The 23,153-nt window shown below is 32.4% G+C and overlaps 2 protein-coding genes across 14 annotated transcripts in view; both read right to left on the bottom strand.

Moving 5' to 3' along the window:
* Positions 1-3,156: 3,156 nt before the first annotated feature.
* Positions 3,157-19,928, bottom strand: LOC148613527 (kelch-like protein 25). Its single transcript, XM_088586889.1, has 3 exons — positions 19,800-19,928; positions 7,145-7,949; positions 3,157-6,901 (listed from the first exon to the last, which is right to left on the bottom strand). Exon 3 carries the CDS (start codon positions 6,892-6,894, stop codon positions 5,440-5,442), a length of 1,455 nt encoding a protein of 484 aa, XP_088443015.1. The 5' UTR covers positions 6,895-6,901; positions 7,145-7,949; positions 19,800-19,928; the 3' UTR covers positions 3,157-5,439.
* LOC148613526 (von Willebrand factor A domain-containing protein 7-like) overlaps positions 13,200-23,153 on the bottom strand; it is a 37,251-nt gene continuing 27,297 nt past the window's right edge. For 3 of the 13 annotated variants that reach the window (XM_088586882.1, XM_088586875.1, XM_088586874.1), the window contains 2 exons: positions 22,104-22,254; positions 20,899-21,298 (listed from right to left, as the gene is read on the bottom strand). In XM_088586882.1, coding sequence (XP_088443008.1) covers positions 21,068-21,298; positions 22,104-22,254 — 382 coding nt within the window. In that variant the 3' untranslated portion in view covers positions 20,899-21,067. Of the gene's footprint in view, positions 15,313-15,631; positions 15,674-17,897; positions 20,173-20,898; positions 21,299-22,103; positions 22,255-22,488; positions 22,767-23,153 lie in introns of those variants that run through there. The other 10 variants (XM_088586877.1, XM_088586880.1, XM_088586876.1 and 7 more) reach the window with 6 other exon arrangements.

The following is a 23,153-nucleotide window of genomic DNA, read 5'->3' as shown; positions in this document are numbered from 1 at the left end:
TTTTGTTCAGTATTTGATTTGGTGTAACTGTACAAATTTGTAATTGAAACCTGTAATTTAACACCAAATTTCCATCAAAATGTCTGATTTCTGTTGTTTCACTACAATATACTACCATGTATATTCAGCATACGTCTAATTGAGTGATTTTTCTGATTTCTGTTTTATGATGACTTTTCGTTAAGTTTTCTAGAGGAAGCAACGTTGAGACTGCAAAAGCAGATATTTTTTCACCTCGGTTCACATTTTAAATTTCAATAAACAATGAATGTTGTTGGAGGACAACATAAATTAACTTGTATCAATTAGATTGAGACTTTATAATTTTCGTTAGCTTTTTAGCTATGGTATCTATTTATCGAATTCCAATGTTAGATATTTATATCATCCATGGTTAAATAGGGACTAGACTGGTTCCCGATCTCAATATTCAGTATGTTACATATATACAAATGTGACAAATGCTAGTATCTTACACCTGGAACATAGTCCGGGAATCAGGATAAATAGGGACTTTAGATATTTAAATATTGTTAATGTAAGATGATACTTCAGACAAAAACTTTGTTTTGAGATGTTACATTCTGAATCAATCACATAGAAGGTTGTTGAATGTTTTTGAATACACGTTTGGTTATACATGTTTTGTATGTGTTGCTTTATATATCACCATGTTATTGTTTGTTCAAACATTGTATATGGGTAAACGTTTTCTAATTTTAATCGAATTATTGCTCTTTCCTATTATTTAAATACTATTATTTAGTATAAAGTTCGAGGTTGATGAAATTTCAATGTAATAGTCCATTTTTTTTTCTATTTTTAAGTAACTGAATTGAACTTGGCTGTACCTGTTTTGGTTTTTATAAAATGTATTTTAATGTGAGTAAATCAAAAAGACGATCTGCGCTGGGCCACTTTAAAAGTCCAAAAAACAGTTTAGCGAACGAATCAAGATCCACGATAAATCACGATTTAAAGAACCGGTAAATAATTTAAATCGTAATGAATGAACATTTCCCGTTGATTAAAACATCAAGTGTCAATAAACCATAAGTATACACTTTGAATGTGATGCAATTCCCACATATTTATCGCATATAATACAGTTTCCACTTTACTGTTATCTTTTATCAATTTTGGTCCCTCCCGCCATTACTTGAATAGATAGCTAAATAAAGGATGATAATATAAGCCACATACCAACTCTAGTGTAAACGATTAATGATATTTATTGAACGTACATAAATTCCGATCTTTATTGATTAATTTTATTTCGGACGATACATATAACAAAGGCAGCCGCTGCACGGGAAGAAAAAAAGCCGTTTTGTATAGAACTTTCTCCAGATAACTCGACTATATTACATATACCTTGCAATATTGAGAGCACGTCATACAAGTTAAAAAAGAAACAATTTTGTTATGTCTGCAAAGTTGATTTAGGTTACACCATATTCTTTTACGTTCGTCAAAAATTAGCAGCATTCCTGCAACATAATAACAGACGTTATATTTAAATGTTGAATGTTAAATAGGAAAGCCGAAACAGATGTACTTGGTCCATTCGTCCTTGTTGGAGGGACGGTAAGAGTTTATCAATTTGTGAAATTGATCCTTCTGCTTCAAATTTTCATATCCTAATAAGAATTTCGTTGGTATGAACTTCGTTTCTTATTAAGTGACAAATTAAAAGTATTTTTTATTGATGCACAGTGAGCAAGCACCTTTAAATTATTTCATATAACGAGATGATAAAATAAATTTGATGATTGGATGGATCAATGGATGTTCCTCATTGTATCCATTTTAGGCTTGTTGAACCCCGGAATGGTCATTGGCTTGTAATGGAAATAAATAAAATGTATTGGTAAACCTACACATACAAAAACCTGTGTGGAAGAAGATTTTCTTATTAAAATCATTGACACAAAAGAACAACGAACCCTTTGATATTTTATTTTTCATTTATTGCAAAGAATTTAAAATATTCTATCTCAAAATGTTGAATTAGCAATATTTTTAGAAAGTTAAAACTGTGTTGTTGTATTTATTGAATAGGTTTCTGATCCGATTAAATGTATGATTATGGATGGTATTATATTTTTCTGTAATTTTACAAAAATACGTCACTATATTTCGGTCGATGTATTTTAATCAACTAATGTGAGAGTAAAACAAACCAAAAACAAAACATAAGCAACTGCATGGATTAACCACAAAATACGTAATGGAAAATCACACAACACATTTATAATATATTTTACAACTCACGGCAATGCATGAATTGATTTGTTATTTTTAATTTTTATACCAGATTCTGTTATTTTTTTTTGGTCAAATATTTAAAATGTTTGTGATATTTTCACATATGCAAATATATCTCTTGTTCTTCATCTATAGCGCAATCTGTATCATTTTTTTTTTCATTCAATAATCCAACGTAAATAAAATAAAGTAGGGTAAACGTAGGTATTTACATACAAGTGACATAATGATATAATTTATTTTGAGACATACTCTAAAACACGGCCAGGCCCCATAGCTTGGCCTGAGGTTGGCCTTGATTTAATCATCAATTTTCGCTTGATCCGACCTGGCCATATAATTGGTAAAGCCTTAACAACTATTGTCTTTGCTTTTTGGTCTGCTTTAAAAAAAAAGACAATATAGGACTTAAAATACAGTTTATAACTTTTTCTTATTTAGCGAATATTTTGTTTTGATTTCTGTTTGTATCATCAAAATTACCTTTCCAAAGTTAATGTCTATGTAAATTTATTTTTTGCTTATTTTTGTACTGGGTACAAAATATTTTGATTTATCCTGCAATGAGGTTATTTGTTAAACGAATAAAGGTATACGGTTACTTTTTTTGCTGTATCCGTACATTAGCAGGTTATCGACTTTCTGGCTCCTTCCACTCACGTGATCGGCGGAACTACTTTTTCTGGTATGCATAAATTAATCATGGCCGCCACCATAGATACGATATAAAAAATTGGGATTGCATATCCGGTTAATCTTTTTTTCGCTGTTTTGTTTCGTTTTCACTTTTTTTAGCTGAATGAAATAAAAAAGATTTTATGTAAACCAAATAATGACTTTGTTTGTATTTTTTTCACCGTCATATATATATGGCAAATCCCAAATCTCGTTCAGATTTGATTCATTATCAGTTTGCAGACGATTTCCCCTGTCATTTCAGTCATGTCGGACTCGGAGCCAGAGTATCCGTCACAATTTAACATAAACTGGTCCCCACTTAAAGAAATTGAAGCATGACAATATGATAAAACTCTTGAAGAGACAAATGACCAGGAAACTGTTATGGTCTTGGATTTATTACTGCCTAAACCCCAAGATAACGAATCAGAGGAACACTACATTATAGATCTATCCATACAACTGCCTCCTCTTCTTCCAAAATCTCAAACAAATATTTCAAATCCCAAAGAAACTAGTGCACAAATTTCACCCCTGAAATCTACTGCCATATACTAAACAGAAACAGAAACTTCCACCTTCCGCGCGAAATTTAAACCTTTAATGTTATTAAAATCGACTTTACAACATTCAAAATTTGTATTTATTGTTCATTTTACTTATTTATCTCTTGGAATTAAATAAATTTTGATACATTGCTTATTTTCTTCAAACAGCTTTGACGGATTATATAGTGCGGATTGAATTTTAATGTTTACTGAGTCATGCGCCATGCGTATTAATTTTTTTCTTCCGGTTTAACGATCGGGGCTCCTCAGGGGATATGCATTTTAAAATTTTATTTTAAAAATGTACACAAGCACAAAACTATTAATATAACAGGATAAAAACAATATAGGTACATTGTCGAAAATTATTGAAGATATGTGTATTCGGCTTGGAACGGGGGAAATAGCTCGGCGGAGCCTCGCATTTCCTACCCGTTCCGTCGTTTGGGTTTGAGTACACCATATTTCGACAGATGTTAATAAACGGTAAATCGCCATATACATGCGTAAAGTTTGGCATCAGTCAAATGGAAAAATACCATTTGTTACAAAAATGATATACATATTAAATAAATTAATCACATGGTTTCAAGCACCAGAGGTGGTCATAGAAATTTCCACCTGTTTCATTGTTCATTATACTAGTTACAAATCATGTCCATCAGTGGAGGGGGGTGTTAGATATGCACTAAGGATTGTTTAAAGTTCCCTATAGACGAAGTGATCTATACTTATAGATTATGCCTGTACGTCTATCCAAAACTTTTTCAAAAGTCTGTTGAATAATTTGCAGTCTTTTTCCTTGATTATATAATATGTAATGAAACACCAGCTAACTGTTTTGTCCAAACATAGTATTCTTTACCTGCATAACCAAAAACAAGACTTAATCTCTCCGCTGTTTTTTAAACATTAAAATGTTGCTTGAAATGCGACTTCTCCTGTTTCAATTGATTAACCTTTAATACTTCCAAATTAGCTGGACACTTTGAAGGTATACTGGATACATTTAATCAGTTGACAAATTTGCATTAAAAGACGTTTAAGCTATTTTAATCACTGATTGTAGGACATATATACCGTATTTGATAAAGAAAACACTATACAAATGTTGTTAAATCCCCATGTGCCAAGAGATGTGTCGGGGTTACATATTATTTTAAGTCATGAAAATTTGCATCAATTTTCTGCGTACTCAATGAAAAATCTTTTAAAACCAGAACTTCTATTAAATTGTTCAAATTACGCTGTTCACTTCCGGTTTTATTAATAAATGCATATTGTGGTAGATGAAATTCTCTTAGGAACGATATTAAAACAATAAAACAAGAAGCATAAATTTAAAAAAAAAGATCATGATTTGATAAAATCGAGCTGATATAATTGCGCTGTTTCTGAGTTGCAGTATGCAGTTTTTGTATTTTTATTTCTCTGAATACAACAATAAATACAATGATTCATTTTAGTATTAAATTTTTCATTTTGTTTGTGTCAACAGACGTTAGATAGTTTCCAGGGCTTTCTCATTAGATACTAACTACTTTGCACTACGCTAAACTTCCTGATGTAGTACTTTACTAATAGTTTTGTTATAGCATGTTATGTACCAAATTCGAGGTTGTGTGAGTAATTGTTAACGAGTAATATGGAATGTTTATCGCATTATGTATTCTTTTTACCTTATATTTAACAAGATGTTTGAGTTTTCTTTATTGAACAGCTGTTCTTAATTTCCACTCTACTCACCTTCTTCACACAAACGTGATAATCTTTTCGCAGATGATTTAACTAACATTTGTTATGTGCATAAAAATATCTTTAATGCGTTCATATAAAAGTACCTAGTTTTCTTAGAGAAATTTTGAGTGAGTGTTGTATGAATTTATCTTCTTAAACATTTGAAAATAGATGAATGAATGCTACACCAATGTCATACTAGTAAATATTAAACTCCATCAAATGGCATCACATTTGTGTCCGAGGGAATTTTAACGTTACAACACCCATATATTGGCATATTACAGGGACAACTATCACATATCCCGCTTGTCCAAAAATTGGTCTCTGGATCATATTTTAACAAATTTGGTTTTTCTGACTCCGGCTGATTTTCTCGATAATTAACAACGTAAATAAAATTTTCCGAAGCAAACATTTCGAAATTGAAAAAAATAACAGGATGATTTGAGCACAAAACAAAAGTGCCTGACAGTATATCAAACTTAAACAATGCCCTTTCGTTATTACTCGCAGCAATAAATATACAGCAACCATGAACCACAGCTTTGCAATTGTCAAACCTCTGCGGAAGTTGGCAAACTACTTTGAATTGTTTTTCTTCTGGTTGAAAGCTCAATATTCCTGTTTTAACATCATTATTAATTAATATATCTCCGATTATGTATATTTTGTCTTCATATGAGATGCATGCTGCATTGTTAAGATTAACTTCCTCCGGTAAATTCACTACAACTTTCCATGATTTCTTAATGTGGAGAACATTTTTCTGATGCTTCGCGTCAAGTTCTTCTACTTCGAGTACTTTCTGGTTCCCATGACTGCCACCAAGCACGTAAATATGATCCCCAATGGAAACAAGGGATGCACCAGAACGAGAATGGGTTAAGGAATGACACGATTCGTGACGATTGAGAATCGGGTCATAACGGATAACATGCTTCCCAGAGACAATATAAATATAGGGGGCTTCTGTGTGATCTTTTTGTACACACACAGCAGAAAATCCATCTTTAATATCAGTGCTCTGAAAAAGTTTTCGGTTGCAGACAAACTCTCCTTTGCTGCCAAACACAATGGAAGTAACCCAATGTTTATGGAAACCAGAAGTTAAGAGTAGCGCATGGTATATTCTAAAACTTTCATTTGTTTCATTCTTTGAGTTCAGCTCTTTTGTTCTATTTCTTGTAATTATTTGCAGAAGACTTTGATACGCGTCTGTTCTTTTTGAAGAATTCCAATGGAGCCATTTTTCTAAAGCCAAGTATATGTCTTCATGTTTTGCTACCTTTTCTCTTTTACACAGCTCTTCCATATGCTTAAACTGAATTAACACGAACGCATCGGAATCTTTTACAGTACTTAGATTATCTCCAATGACATTCAGTGCTAAGTCTTTGAGGTGCATCAAAGCGTATTTTTCCCCGATCTCTAAGGCATCAATGCAGTTATAATTGTTCAAGGTTTCAACCAGTAACTCTTCGCAAGCATTTTTCAACGGTTGAGACATCGAGCATACTTCTAAATAACACAGCATGTGCTCGTTGATAAGATACTCTTTCTTAACATTACCGGTTTTCAATATTTCCACTATTTGTTTTCTTACTTGCTCAGGGTAAAAATGCACTAACTCTGGTTTATCCATCGCACCACCATTATCCATCTTAAATCTAGTAAGAACATGAGTTATATTACATTCCATCCAGGAGTGATTGAAGAATGACATATAATATGCCTTTCAGCAATATATATACTTTGCATTACAATAAACACAACAAAATTTGTTTTGGTGACACGTATGCGCATTTAAAAATTTAATGAATTTTAAGTAAATATTTATAGAAGTTCGAAAAAATAGTTATACTATAAGACTGTACAGTGTCAATATAAATATGAAATTATAAGGTACTTACCTTTCTTAACATTTATCAAATAAATGGACACTTAGCCAACAACGTATGCATCAAAGATCTTTTCTCTTATTTTTTTACAATTAAAGTTTTGTAAGGCTATAAGAAAAACGCAATTAACATCGTAAACATAACATTAAAACGGCATGCTTGTGTACTTGATATTTAAATGAAATAAAAAAAAATTAACTTGTGAATGTCTATTGATTCAAGGGTTATTGTACTCTTTGTTTCCTGCTATATCATAAACCCACTTGATTTTAAATTGAAAAGCTGTTTTACGCCGTTTAAATCCGTTAACCGGAACCATGAACCTATATCACTATAGCACATTAACTTAAATCGTTCCTTAAACCGGACTATTTCCTTTTCATGTCCTTTACCACGGTATTTCAATTACGTCGTGGTTAATTCAACTTGAACAAACTTTTATTATGAATGTAACTATCAAATATGATTCTTATACTGGTTGATATTTAATCACTTGTAATCCAAATTTAATGTTCATGCATGCTACTTGTCAGCCCATAATAAAATCGCTCGCAGCAAGACATATGTATTATACTAAAATGTCAAACAATGATTTGCAATGTTTTTAGCGATATCATGACGTCGTATGGCAAACTGTTTTTACAGTTATACTTATTTTAGGATATTTCATATGTTTATATACGTTAAATTAATTATATTAATAATATAGATTCACCTATGAGATAAATATAAGGAAAATGGATATGGTGAATGCATCTCATTGATCTCTCAATACTTAATTCAAGACATGTGACATATCATATGAAAAAGCTGATATCTTATATAATATATACGTTGAATTCATATAAGATATTATATAATTCCATAATTCAACATACATCCGAATAAGCCATCTTAGCATTAGTATATCTTATATTAAGGCATGATCTATCTTAATGAAACTACTATGATACTTATTTCATAAGTTGCGAATACCACAAATGGTTCATCTGTTATATGGTTCTCCTTACAGAATTATATAAAAGGGTTAGATGGCTAGTCCGTCCGGTAATTTGAAGGAATAAAACATGTTTTTGTTTTGCAGTGAAAATGTGATTTTAAAGAACCTAGAAAATACACATCTACATTCCATACCACCACTACATGTTTATTAATAGAAGACAGAGTCCTCATAACGATAATCGATACGAATTTAACAATGGACCGATTTCAGTCTGGCGGAAATTTAACATATCATACCGATTAAGGATCTTTACTAGTCTCGTATCTTTGACAAAAACAAAATGTTCGTCTGTTCGTAGCCCACTTCTTAAAGTTATGTTAAGGAAGTAGACCTAGGGTAAGGGACACAACTCTTAAAATCACTCAAACGTTTGTATTCAGGATTTTACATCAATCCTACGTAAGCACCTAATTGGATTCATTTTATTTTGCTTCAAACAAAAGCTTGAGAGGCTTTAGTGAAATTGAATATGATACAAACATATCACTGATTTCATGAGTTATGTTCCGTACCCTAGGTCTAGTTCTTTAAATTATGAAAAAACGTAGTTGATGTGAAATGTAAAAGGCATGATAAAATAAATATGCATAATCATGCTCGACCACTTACATGTTACACCTCCAAATATGTTATCTCATATTATCCCTGATCTAGGTTTGAGGTTAGTCTTATGAGTCGAGGTGGCTGTATCAATATGACGGATCAACAATTCATAACAAAGGCAATATGGAATTACCTATCTATTCACCGTCTAAACAAAATACATGCCCAACAGTTATTGCAATTTTTTTTAAAGGAGTAATCTCTTTCAGCAGCATAGGAAGAAATAAATCCTAAAAAAATAATTGTACACAAAGAATATTCAAAACCAAAGATATCGAAATAGAAGCCCAAACCTGTCGTATAACAGACACTCCCAGCTTTGTATTCGTCAATTGACATAGGCAAAGATTGTCATCGTTGCCATGCAACCAAAAATTATAGATACACAATACCATATATCATGGATAATTTTATATACATTTAATTCACACCTGGTAATATGTAGCATGCATTTCATTATGTGAAGGAATAGACTGCTTTTAGTAAATATATACATATATATCATATATTTCGATAAAAATAAAAACTTTTTTGTAAATGCATTATAAGTGTTTGTTTAAACCCGATATCGTATACCCTATATCGCATACCCTATATCACACCCCTAGACCTATATCGCATACCTTATATCATACCCCTTCACAGACTATACTTGAAGTATGTTAAAAATATATGATATAGTGAACATGACATGTTAAAATCTGTATCACATGCTTTATCAACCCTCGACCTATTTCAATCTGCGGGCTGGTGGCCCTTGGGATGATATAGAAGTCTCAGGTTGATACAGCATGTGATACAGATTTTGACATGTAATATTCAGTATTTATTACGCATAATACACATACATACAGTTCGTTTCCCTGTACTTGATATTTTAATCACTTTGTCCGAATTCTATCATATTAATTAACAGTCTTCATAAAATCAGATAGGTAGTGCTTCTAGCAGGTAAAAAAACCTAGGTATTTTTTGCACCATGGAATACCTCTATAACTGGCAATGTTTAAATTTTATTCCAATTGGTACTTAAAGCTCTTTTCGCTCGTACGTGAATTATATTTAAATATAGGTACTCTCCACTGACTTTTGATGTAATGTTTGTAGCTTAATCCATTAAACAGTCGTACTACAATGTAGAGCAGGAAAGTGGTGTTTAGTTCGTGGCAGCTAACGGAATTTGTGATTTTTTTTTCTAAATTTATTTTCATAATTTCATATATAACTTTACGAAAACGAACATCCTTTTTATTGGGCTGTAGATAAGCATATATTGAAATACAAAAAAGAAGATGTCAATTGACGGCAGAGAAAACTCACACAGACGTTCAAAGGAAATATCTGATATGCGAACTCACAATTATAGTTTTCCCGATAGTCATGCCATGTGTTTCAAAGTAAAATGCTAATCTTAAATACTATTGTTTGTTTAGTTTGCTTGAATATATTCTCCTCATGTTGACAGTAAAATGTGCTTTTGTCAAAAACATATAAACTGCGCGAAATCGTACTTCGAATGCAATCCTCGTTCGGGGAGTGGGGATAGACTGGTTGCAAACACGATTTAATATGCAGAATGAAAAAGATTATGATAATTTATCTAACTCATATATACATGCATGTTATTGAATTTATCTGCATTTTCCCCTTCTTTAAGCTTCATTATTTTGAAAGTTTTCATCCAGTTTAGGCGACACAAATAATTTCAAGTTGCACGTGACCATTACCATTTAAGTGAGATTTTGATGTATGCTACTTTGATGAAATACTGTTAGAATTAATTTCAGGTCATATTGTTACACATAAATCGTTTAAAATCGCGAAAAAGGCGATCTGATCGTACCAATTGACATTAATTATCTGCAAGGACTAAAAATACATAAATGGTTAGAAACAAAAAGTCATAGAATCTTCAAATATATAAAAAATATACTAAACAAATGGGTCTGGTTTAATAAAGAATTTCAACTTGAAAATTTCCTCCAATCCTTTTGCAAGTAAAATTTCAACCAGTTAAATTGAAATTGAAGATTTGACGAGAAAACATGAGGATTAAAGGGAAAATGTTAATTTGAGAGTATCAAAAGGCGGCGTCTCCACATATACAAACTGTGAACCTGAAATATAAATATGATCATGTTTCATGCCAGCGCAGATTTTTTTTATTTTTAAATGTTGTTGAATTATGGGGAGTTTTTCATATATTAATTTTCCCTTTAATCATCAGGTTACCAACGTATCATACTTAAATACCATGTGAATTAAACGCATAATACACTTAAAGTCAAGTTACCAGCTGAAAGTTTTTTTTCAAAATGTTTGTGTATATGTAAAATTTCAAATGAGCTATTATGTGTACATTATGCCGACCCTGAAGACCACGATCTTCGAAAGCACACAACAATAGTTAAACTAACTATTTTTTTGTATGTATCATAATAAGACTATAAAACTCACTTCAGAGGTGCGTTTAAATAGTAAATGTTCAGAGAGGGAGACAGTTTATGAAAGAAAAAAGTTATAGTAGAAATATATAGGATTAAAGACTTGAATCCTTTTATTTTTCTTCTCAAAACAGTGATGGCGTTACAAATATCCATTATTTCTGTAATCCCCCACCCAAAAAAAAAAAAACAAACCAAAATTACCAAAAAAAACGAAACAAAACAAACAAACAAACAAAATACGAACAAAAACAAAACAAATACAATAAAATAATAAGGAAGAATTTGCTATAAAAGTACAATAACAAAGTAAACTTAAGCTAATCCTTAATTTGAAATGGGAGCCTGATGATGAAAAACGGGAAATTTCAGATGTGTACTTTTCATTTTTTATAGTTAATCTTTGTTCCTGTAGACATATTTCCCTTGAAAAATGCGTAGTTTTGGTTGTAATGTTACATTTTAAATTTCTGATCATTTTATTTAATACAGACGAAAATGAGGAAAGTTAAATTCTTTCCTTTACTATTTCATTTGAATTGTTGGAAGTTTTAGTAGTCTTTATTTGGAGAAAATTCCGCTAATACATGTCATTTGTAAGGAAACTTTAATCTTATTTGAGTTTTAGCATTTGAAACTGAACTAATAGAAAATGTTTTAAAGGCAAATACTTAGAAATGTCGTTGTGGTCTACTTTGTACTCTGATTTCCTTCACGACGTTGTCCTTCTTTGTTGGAAAACAGGCAAAATTATATTTCTAATGTTTCGGCACGCTACCGAAATCGGCACATTGAAGTGTAATAATAAAAAATTACATCTTTCGTTGTGGTAGAAAAATACAGAATGTGCCATTAATAGCGAAACGAATAACCAATACTCCTACCAAGTAAGCACCCATTATCAAAGCAAACGTTCATGACCGTTAAACAAATAAGGAGCATTATTGGCTATTCTTATGGCACTTCAAAAATATAGAATAAGACACAAACGGCAAGATGCTAACAACGTTCTACAAAAGAGCAGATTCGAGCGAAAATCATAAGAACATACTTTAAAGACAAAACAGACAGGAAAATCTGACATTCATAACAAAGAATATGAAATAACCGGAGGAATACACACACAAAGAAACAAGAGTAAAATGAGCAACCCGGAATAATGTATTACTTGTAGAAAAGTTTCTACTTAACCTTACAAAGCGCCTGGTCCACCGTCGCTGCATAACTGCATTAGGAATAGACGTCATTGGTCCATTTTACATGAAAGGCAACACGTTTTCCTGAGATTTACGTACTGCAAGTGAAGATATGTGATAATGCTTCGACGTCATGCCGCATCGAACACTTCGAACAAGTGTTACATATCATGACAACATAAATGTTTATTTCAAAACGTACCGCTTGTACGAGGTATTTCAATTTGTTAGTTTAGTTGGACTTACTATGTTGTTTAATAATGATAGTAATAATAATAATAATAAAAACACTTATGACTTACAATTAACTTATCAAAATAATTTCTAAAGTTGCAAATGTAATTAATGATATCACTCTTTTTAGATGTGTTATCCCATCTCAAGTTGAAAAGTAGATAATTTAACTCTACTGTTTTGTTAGGTAATGCAGGGTAACATAGATGTACAGACACAAGTGACACGTTAACAATACGTTTTGTGAATGTGTGAAATAAAATGTTCTTACCCTCTATCAATGTCACCGACACAAATAAAAATACACAATGTATTTGGCCTTTAAGACCCATCTTTAACATATCCAACTAATTCATGGATTGCATAACCAACTAGTTCATAGAAATTGAATTCAACACAACTTCAAACGTACACAAGACACGTTACTGCCTAATGCATAATTAGTACCTAAAACATATGATGTTTTAACCTGTCAATTCCCATTGTATCTTTCCTTAGAAGTCATTGGTTTATTTATGCTTTAAAAGCAAGAGAACTTAAGCACATGAATAAATTATCAAGTCTAGTTCATTTCAATTAAAACATTATAATGTTAAAAAACTTTATTAACGGTATATTAACGACAACAATGTTATTAGCTTATCAACAAATCCATACAATTTTCAGATACAAAAATATCAATCATATTAATATTGCAAATTCCGATGTTGTACACATGCTTCAAGGAAAAAACCTCTCATCAACAGAACTAAATTGTATCAAAGACATACTTCATAAATATCGAAATGTGAAGTCTAAACCAGCAACTAATTATGACATATCAATAGAAACAAAATGTCATTCAGTAATTTTAAATTAAAATTATTTGTAGTTAAATGTTCCATATGACAGTCTACAATTACCACGATGATATCATTTTTTAAACACCAATGACATAATCTATTAGAAACAGCATTTAATGAACTCTCTTTTTTTCTGATAATCCTCTTTCTTGCACTTGGGTTATTGTAGCCTAACAAGGAAAATGGGATGTAAAAATCTTTTGAAGAGCTTAGTGCTAATATCAAAAGTAATACACACCAATCAATAAGGGTAACAACAAAATTACCGGACACTAATCCGATTTATAATCGAGTAAAGTCCAAAATAATTCAGACAAAATAAATATTACATCACCGGAGCAGCTGGTACCGAAATGGTCCTGAATAAGTACAGACACTTCAGCACGCTAAATCTCCCTTTTCCATTGCAGCGTGACTATATCAGTAGTGATTAAAAATCATTTGAAGCTATTGCTATGTAAATCAGCGGTCACATCAGCACAAAGAACATTTTACAAAAAGCAATCATAACTCATTGTTTTTGAAGAAACTAAGGACTGATACCTAAAAAGAACTTTGTACGAGACCTTTTAAGGCGCATTTCCTCATACCCCCATTTCAGGAGTCTGTTAAGCAGATATCTATGGCGTTCAAGGAAATCAGATTAGTTAGTTCTTTCTCTAGCGTAACGAATCAGTTATGAAATATAAACGCCATACGCAGGAGATGAAGGAATATTGCTGCACCGGTAAGGAAACTTTATTATATTAGAATTAAAGTCGTTCCTTTAATTAATTAATTAATTAAATTAACTATAATTCTCAGTGCTGAAAAGATCACTGTTGTCAAAGTCGAGATGTAAATCCAAAAAAAGATGCAGAACGGGCTTTTTCTGTAGTCTTCTTTATCTCGAGCTCTGGTGGATATATTGACGGTAGCCATTTACCAAAAGCAGGTTGTTGATTGACAGTACGTCATCAATAAATCTGTATATAATGTTAAAAGATTTAGCATCCATCTTTTAAATTTTTATTCTTTACGAGGTTTTGAAAAAAATTCAGACTCGTATGAATATAAAACAAATCGGCCTGGAGAGGAGTACAGTTAGTGTCCATTGGAATGTAAACTTGTTGTTGAAAAATATCTCCTCCGAATATGACAAATTTGTTATCAATGAGGAATTCAAGCATGGCGCAAACCTGCCTTCCGAAAAACTGCGGGATTTTATGTTTTGAAGTAAATTTTTAGATTTTTTTTAATATCCACATATGATTAATGCAACTACGAGAGTACGTGGTATTAAATAATCTTGCTCTCCATCTTTCACTGTAGACAATATCTTTGTAAGATGAATAGAAATCTCCTTCTTGGAGCAAGATGAAGACCCAGCTATATACTTTTCTTTGTATTCTTATGATGTTTGGGAATCCAATACAAGTAAGGTAAGACCTTACATTTTGTTTCGATGTTGAGAGAATGCACGAATGACTTGTGGTTGTTTAGGATTTCATCTTTATCAAAAGTAGCACGTTCGCATGTAGCATAGGGATGTTACTATCAATGCCCAATCCCTTAATAAGGCAAGGTAATGCGCTTTACAAACAAATACAATATTGTTTGAAACTTTGCCGGAGGGACGATAACACATTTCTCGTGTAGTGCTTGTGTATTATTATTTATCAAAATCTTTTAAAGTAATAGTAATCTATGCCGTTCTTGTCTTACGGAAAGTTTTTTCCCAAGCAGTTTCATTATTTATTCTATCGTTTGAAGTAAGTTTTGTAGCCCCAGATACAATTCTTGCTTGTGGCGTCCAGTTGAATGTTTTCAACTTTATCGATGAGAGACTGGATGTGACAATCCACAGTTTGGGTGGCATCTGCCAAAAACAACTTTATGCAGGTACAGCGAAAATTGCTTTTAGATATGCCGTATTAGTTTCTATGTACAGAATGGTTTTTTTGAATGAACGGTGTTGTACAATTAAAACTACACAATACGAAACATGATTGGACAAGATACATGTAAACATATTCTTTGAACGATGAAAACCTCCATTTTAATCACTACCAAAAAAAAAAAAAAAAAAAAAAAATAAGTATTCAGACCTTTTGGTATAAGGAATAAACGGCATTTGTTTTTTGAAAATGACATTAAATACGACAAAATTACTATCGAAAGCAATAGCCATATATTACCTTTAGGGACTACAATTTCATTTCTGCTGAAGTTATGGTTAACTAAAATAACAACAAGAAAATAAAACGTACTAACCGAACATCAAATATAAAATAATATTAATAAAATATTAATAAAAATGTCTTTATTTCATTGTGGTATCTAAATGTATTATTGTTCTACTCACTTACCAATATTTTTTCTATTGTTGCTCTAATGTCAAAATCTTTTATAGTAATAATTCATGTTAAATATATTGGATTTTATCATGTAACACTTAGTATTGCTGAAAAGTAATTTCACTACATGAAACACATTCAAATTTTCAAATTTAAAATGTGTTACAGAAAACTACACATGTAACAAAGCTAATAAAAAGGTCAAATACTGACTGATTGTCTTTTTTCTACATTTTACTAGCTATTGATACATGTATACGGCTTTCTTTAATGTACGAACTCTACGGTTATAGTATTGATGCACTGCTTCAGCCAAATATGGTATATGATTGAACGGTCTTGTATGAGATCGTATATGAGCAAACCTATGGTTATATATATAATTCATTAACAGGCATGTCAATCAAAAGTAAATGTTTATCGAGTTTTCAAATAAATTTGAGAATCTATTTAAAATTTACAATCTATTAATATTAGAAAGTACAAACAACTATGACAACGTTTTAAGTTTTTGCAGAAAGTGCTGCTTGTTAATTATTTAATCAAAATGAGGCCAATGCAAGCATTTTGGTGTATAGAAATAGGTAAATATCAATCATTTTTAAGAGTACTCAAGGGAAGCAAGATTATAGCGGTAGTCAAAAGAATGCAATCCAGGGACAAAGACCAGACATGGAAAACAGACACACAACAAAGAACATAAAGTAACCAAAATCATACATACAAAGTAACAAAAGCAAATGAGCAACTCGAACTCCACTAAAAACTCCGAGCATGGACCAGGTGCACCGGTAGGGTAAGCGTCCTCTGCTTTTCTAGAAACACCCGCCGAGTTTCTCATTAAAAGTCAAGTCCAGGGGTAGACGAAAGAGGAAAGGAAGACTATGACATGTTGAACAAATCAGTTTTCATGGCGCAGATGGATACACCACAACGAGTTCATGATGACGACCATAAAACATTTTTAGTGATGACTTAAATCTTGTAGCAACATAACCCTGCTCCAGAAGCCTAGCGCGATACAAAAAGTCTGCGTATTTTCGGCAAGCTCTGGTATAACTTATGCGTTGTGATATGAACATTCCATACGCAGGTGCTGAAGGGATGTTGCCACAGATGAAAGGAAAGTTGACAATTCTGAATGAAAAGTCACGTTTGTCGTAAAGTTTGGTCAATAGTTTTCCTTTACCATCAATTTCTAAGTGTAGGTTAAGATATGAGGCTGACTTCACAGTGTCTATAGTATCCTCTATCTCAAGTTTTCTGGGGTAGATGCGATGTATCAAATCCCCAAAGTTAGGATTGTTTAAAGATAATACGTCATCCATATAGCGGCAACTGAGATTAAAGGATCTAGCTGAACAATATTCATTCTTTCAGATCAGATCAGATGTAAAGTCAGCTTCATAAAAGTGAAGGAATAGGTCAGAAAGTAGAGGAGCACAATTTGTTCCCATTGGAATGCCGTCCACCACACTGGACAAATATGTTGTCGATTAAAGATTCCAACATATTCTTCTGTATATTTGAAATATGATTTGGAATTATTTCTTACAAAGTATGAGGAATCTCTACCAAGAACTACATATTTTTTATCTAGGTGTACAATCTTTTTTTTTTTGAAAGTTAACGAGGTATAATGTTTTTAAGTCGGGATTTTAAAATTTTCTCAGCAACCCTTCATGCAATTATTTTAAATTTGGTATGCAACTTCATGGCGATGGATAAAGGCGCATATAAGATTTTTTATTTAATTTGCTCAAGAATCTTCTTATTTTTTTGTGACGATGTATTGCATTTTAGGGAATTAGTCCTCTAAGTTTCCATAGATTAAAATCTCTGATACCTATCATGAGTATGATTTAAAATCGGCATGCAGCTTTGTCTTGATAGGAAATAGCCTTTTTGGTCTGGGTCATAGTCTGTTGACTTTTGAGAGATAATAATGTACGAAAGGTGACGTGCCATGGTGTAAATTAATTTTTAAAAGTATATTGGACGGATAAGAGGAAAAAGTCAATCCATTATCATATCACATTGAGTGTAACTGACAGATTACTATGGTGCAAAAGGGCAAACAAAGTATATAATAATAAACTACCATACATTTTGACTAAACGGCAGATCTTGTCAAGCTAAGAATAAATTGTTTGTATATTATCCTTAGAGTTTACATAATTAATTTAACTAAGCAAACAAAACAGACATTTTTAAATCATTAATATATTATTTGAGGAAAATAAAATAAGCCACAGATATAGATTTCATGCTTGCATAAATGTGTCGACTAAATAATTGTAACAGTCTTTCAAAAGAAAGGGAACGAATTTCAAAATGATTAAAACTGTTGGAACGACATCGCTAATATTTAAGTGTTCATAGGTAAAAAATATTGTTAAAAGTCTTGATTTATTATTGTCCACAATCCATTTCTATGTAGTAAGGGACCGGCTGCTGTACATAGTGTATAGAGTTTACATTTCACAGTGGTTAATGAGGTAACTAGTTCCCTTCCGTATTTTTGATATAAAAATTGAAAAAAAAATCACTTGAAGGTAACTTCACATGGCCATTTAAAAAAAAAATAGATTAAAGCTTTAAATTATACCAAGCTTTAAGAAAATCACATCTTTTTTTGCAGAAACTAATTGTCTTGCATTCTTTATATGTTACAGACTAGTCCTGGCTCCTATAAGTTCCTATAATTTAGGTCGATTTGAGGTTACCAATATTAGTTTAAACGTCGATTTAATAAGGTAATCCTAGAAAGAGACTTGTTCGCAATTTTAAAGGAATACAATTTATCTTCCCTCGGATCAGAGGCTGATGCCTGTCTTATATTTTCCTGTATTGATTTTTTCAACACAAATATTCTATCAGCTTATCATCAGTAGTGCAGAAAAAGAAATCGTTAAAACTTTACAAATATACATAACATGAATTACTGAGGATGCATATAGATGCCAATTGTTCAAAATAATTGTCATGATTCCTAAAATGTAATACTATATGAGTCTTGTTGTGTTAAATCATTTTTGTAAGAACTAACTGATTTCATACTTAATAACGGCAAGACAATGAATAAAGTCGATTGTGATATGATTACATTTATCTGGCAACATCCAGTCATAACATAGTAGGAAGGAAGATCTGGAATGATAGCGTTTAGGGCAGGTGAAAGGGGGCATTTAGCGACAACATTCCACTGTAAAGGCATACAATTTAATTCAAAGCCGGCTTAAAACAAGAGGGAAACTACAAATGTATGTTTTACAACATGTAATTGGGCTGATATTGCCACAAAATAACGTGTTCGCGACGCGACCTTAAAACTATTGAGTAAGGCTGGTGGCAATATCACATTGTTCTGATACCATATTTATAGGTAAGCTCGTTACACACACTTCTGCATGAAAACAGAGGATTTTTAATGATAAGGAAAATCAAAGACACTAGAATTGGAATGGTAATTAAAAAGTAAAATCAAGCGAATACGAATAATAATAACTAAATAACAAGCACATAGAAAAGTAAATGATCAATCCGGATTCCACTAAACTCTGGGAGCGTGGACTAGCTGAACCGGAAAGGAAGGCGGCCTGTGCTTGTTAAGAGTAATCAAGGGAACCAAGGCTATAGCTGTAATCAAAAGAATGTAATCAAAGGGACAAAGACCAGACATGGAAAACAGACATACACAACAAAGAACATGAAGTAACAAAAATAATGCATATAAAATAACAAAAGCAAATGAGCAACTCGGACTGCACTAAAAACTGGGAGCATGGACCAGGTGCACCGGTAAGGTAAGCGTCCTCTGCTTTTCTAGAAACACCCGCCGAGTTTCTCATAAAAAATAAAGTCCGGGGGTAGACGAAAGAGGAAAGGAAAACTATGACATGTTGAACAAATCAGTTTTCATGGCGCATATGGATACACCATAACGATCCACGAAGTCTTGGTAACAACCATAAATATTTTGTAGTGATGACTGTATCATTATAACAACACAACAAAAGCCTTATTGTCTGAAATGTATTACGGTATCAAAGTCTGTGTAGTTTCGGCATTTATAATGTATGAATTGTGACATGAACACTCCATACACAAATACTGGAATGATTTTGCCGCAGATGAAAGGAAAGCCGACATACCGGAATGAAAAGTCATTGCGTTTGCCGTATAGTTCAGTCATGACTTTTCCTTTTCGATCTATTCTGTTCTTCCGTTTTTCAAGTTGAAACAATTACTTCCAAATTTTGACAGAACGATATAGAGAAAGTTATGTTACCGATCCCCTACATATATCGGAAATAAACGTGTGCTTCGATCATGCCAAGGTTATGAAGACAAACTGGGTATTATTTCGTATCATCGAAAAGCTACAAAAAAAACCAAATGATCTTTCTCAGATAAGACTGTTGCCTTTCTATAATAATTCGTTTATCACCAATAGTAGTAATAGATTCTTCATGCGATCAGACTCCGACGTCGGACTGCGAACTCTGACAATAACATGATACTTAAACTACTTTTTGTTATAGAAATCGAATACATCTTCATGCAGACGAAAAGATCGGTTCTATAAAAAAAATCCAATTGAATACGATTACAATTAATTAAGTTACGTATTATAATTATTACGATACAACCACCGTATTTTTACCAACTGTAGTCCACAGTCAGCATTCGGAGTCAGATTGCGTGAAATTTCTTACACGATGAACAATTCGTATATGACGATTACACAAAACATCACCAAACGACACGTAGAATGGTATGAGGCCAAACCTTTTAAATATTAGACTTTGTCATACATTTAGTGTTAAACTGCGCAGCGTACAGTATAGAATTTGTACGCTTCTGGAAAGGGGAAACAGTAAACATTTTCTTTGAAACTTATAATAACTAATGGTTTGAAATAACCAAACAAAAAACAAAACAAAAAAAACAAAAAAAAAAAACGCAGAAGTTACAACAGCATGTGCCCGGAAGTATCAACATGCTCCGCAGGGGAACTCATCACTTGTAAGTGAGTAAAATTCATGAAAGTTTCATGATCGTTGGGTTCCTAATCCGGTCAGACATGGAATCTAAACAAAGATATCTTGACTTTTCAAATGATTGCATACTCCCTATAACAGGTAAACATGACAGTAATTATTGCGTTCAATATTATGGCTGAATTTTGCAACAAAAGAATGACCACTCAGGACATTTCAAATAAATATCCTCAAAATATCAATTGAATGATTTGTTGAAATGAAATAGCTTCATTTAATTGTCCGAATCTATTTGAATGTCTTCCTCGTTTTGTTTTAATTTTACAATCTTGTATGCGAACGAATGTGTCTTTTTCCTATCCATTTCATGTCCTCCGTTTTTATATGTAATAGTAAGAGTTTGCTTCTTTCTTTTACTCATTCCAATGATTACTGATGTTATTGTTGCTACGAGAAGCAACCCTCCAACAGCAATGATAATTATCATCCAAATGATATCATTATTCTAGAAATTCAAACGTGTTCAATTAATGCATAAGTCATAGATTAAAAATCAAAACAACTGTAACGATATGTATTTAAGATATCAAGTTATTAAGTTAGAATATATCCATTATCGTAATGTTATCGTTTTTTTTTCATTTTACATAAGAAGTAGTACACAAAATTGTTTTTAAAGTTGGGATCAATGACCAATGGCTAGGTTTTCTGGTGGTTCATGCTAGTCTGTAACTGTTTTCTCAATCAAGACGAAATAAAAACATCTGTGTACTTCGTCATCACTCGTGGATCGTTACGTGTATCCATCTGCGCCATTAAAACTGATTTGGTCAACGTGTCATAGTTTTCCTTTCGTCTACCCCGGACTTGACTTTTTATGTGCAACTCGGCAGGTGTTTCTAACAAAGCAGAGGACGCTTACCCTACCGGTGCACCTGGTCCATGCTCCCAGTTTTTAGTGGAGTCCGAGTTGCTCATTTGCTTTTGTTACTTTGTATGTATGATTTTAATTACTTTATGTTCTTTGTTGTGTATGTCTGTTTTCCATGTCTGGTCTTTGTCCCTGGACTACATTCTTTTGATTACCGCTATAAGCTTGGTTCCCTTGATTACTCTTTCTATCACATGAACGTAGTGTTTTAGTTTGCTGCATAATTGTATAACAATATCACGACGTCTTTTTAATTGACCTTTTACGATTGTCAATAAAACTAGTGGCAGAGGGTAATGTTATGTTTTTGTTGTTGTTCTATAACCCCCTTTTTATCAATGAAGCATGATACTAATTCATATTCATTCAAAATACAAACCGAAGAATCGATACTTTTGATTTCAACTTCTTGGACTTCGGTTTTCACAGGCATTACAGGTCTACCATCCGACAGATCCAAGTTACACTGTGATAAAAACCCATCAACATCCAAGACACTCACGCTCACCATTGGAGAACAACAATCAGAGCTAAAAGACACATAATTTTACTTAAATTATTCTATTGTTTTTAAAATGCATTAAAATGTCAACTTCTGGTGCAATTTTATAAAATAAATTGAATTATATTGTCCAGTAGCTAAAATGTTCTGACCATCATCAGTGAAAACTCAGCTTAAATGAAAGGGTTATACATTTCGTGGAACAGATAGATTTCTAAGAACACATTTAAACAAAAGGCTCCTTTGAGGTTAAATCTCTCACCTGGTTAATGTTTCGTCTTTCAAGAGCAATAACTCTAACAAGAAGTCGTCCCGCACCTTGACCTAATGTATATTTTAGGCCTAATCATAAAGGATTATTTCCTCAGATTTTCATAGTTTTAAATAGTTTTTAAGACTTAAAGGCGACTGGGCTGTGATCACGCCAAAATACTTTAACGTCGCCGCATTTCTGCGCCTGTCCCAAGTCAGGAATTTCTGGCATCTGTATATCATATTGCGTTTTCACCTTTGGTTTATTGTCATGCAACGTGAGTGTACCTGTGAATAATGATGTTTTAGGGCCAGTTACAGCCTGCCCTGTGGTATGAAGGTTTATTCGTTGTACATTGAAGACAAATGGGTGGCCTTGCACTTACAGTTTCATCCTGGTGTTGTTTGCTCTTTGACATAAACACCATACCTATTCTCGTTAAATTCAAGATATAAACTGAAAACTGCAGAACACCTCATTTTTCGCATTTCAAGGGCAATAACTCTAACAAGGAGTCGTCAAACAACTTGAATCTATAGAGATTTTAGGCTTTATCTTAAAAAAGTATTTCATCAATTGAAGGTTTTGCTAACTCTCATAGTTTACAATATATGGATTGAAATCTGCAAAAATAATTTCTTCTTTCAAAGGCAATAACGCAAATAAAGAGTCCC

Source organism: Perna viridis, chromosome 6 (genome assembly GCF_037379345.1).
Source record: "Perna viridis isolate PV_CMFRI_1.1 ecotype Kerala chromosome 6, ASM3737934v1, whole genome shotgun sequence".
NCBI lineage: Eukaryota > Metazoa > Mollusca > Bivalvia > Mytilida > Mytilidae > Perna > Perna viridis.
This window is presented reverse-complemented; position numbering and strand designations above follow the sequence as displayed.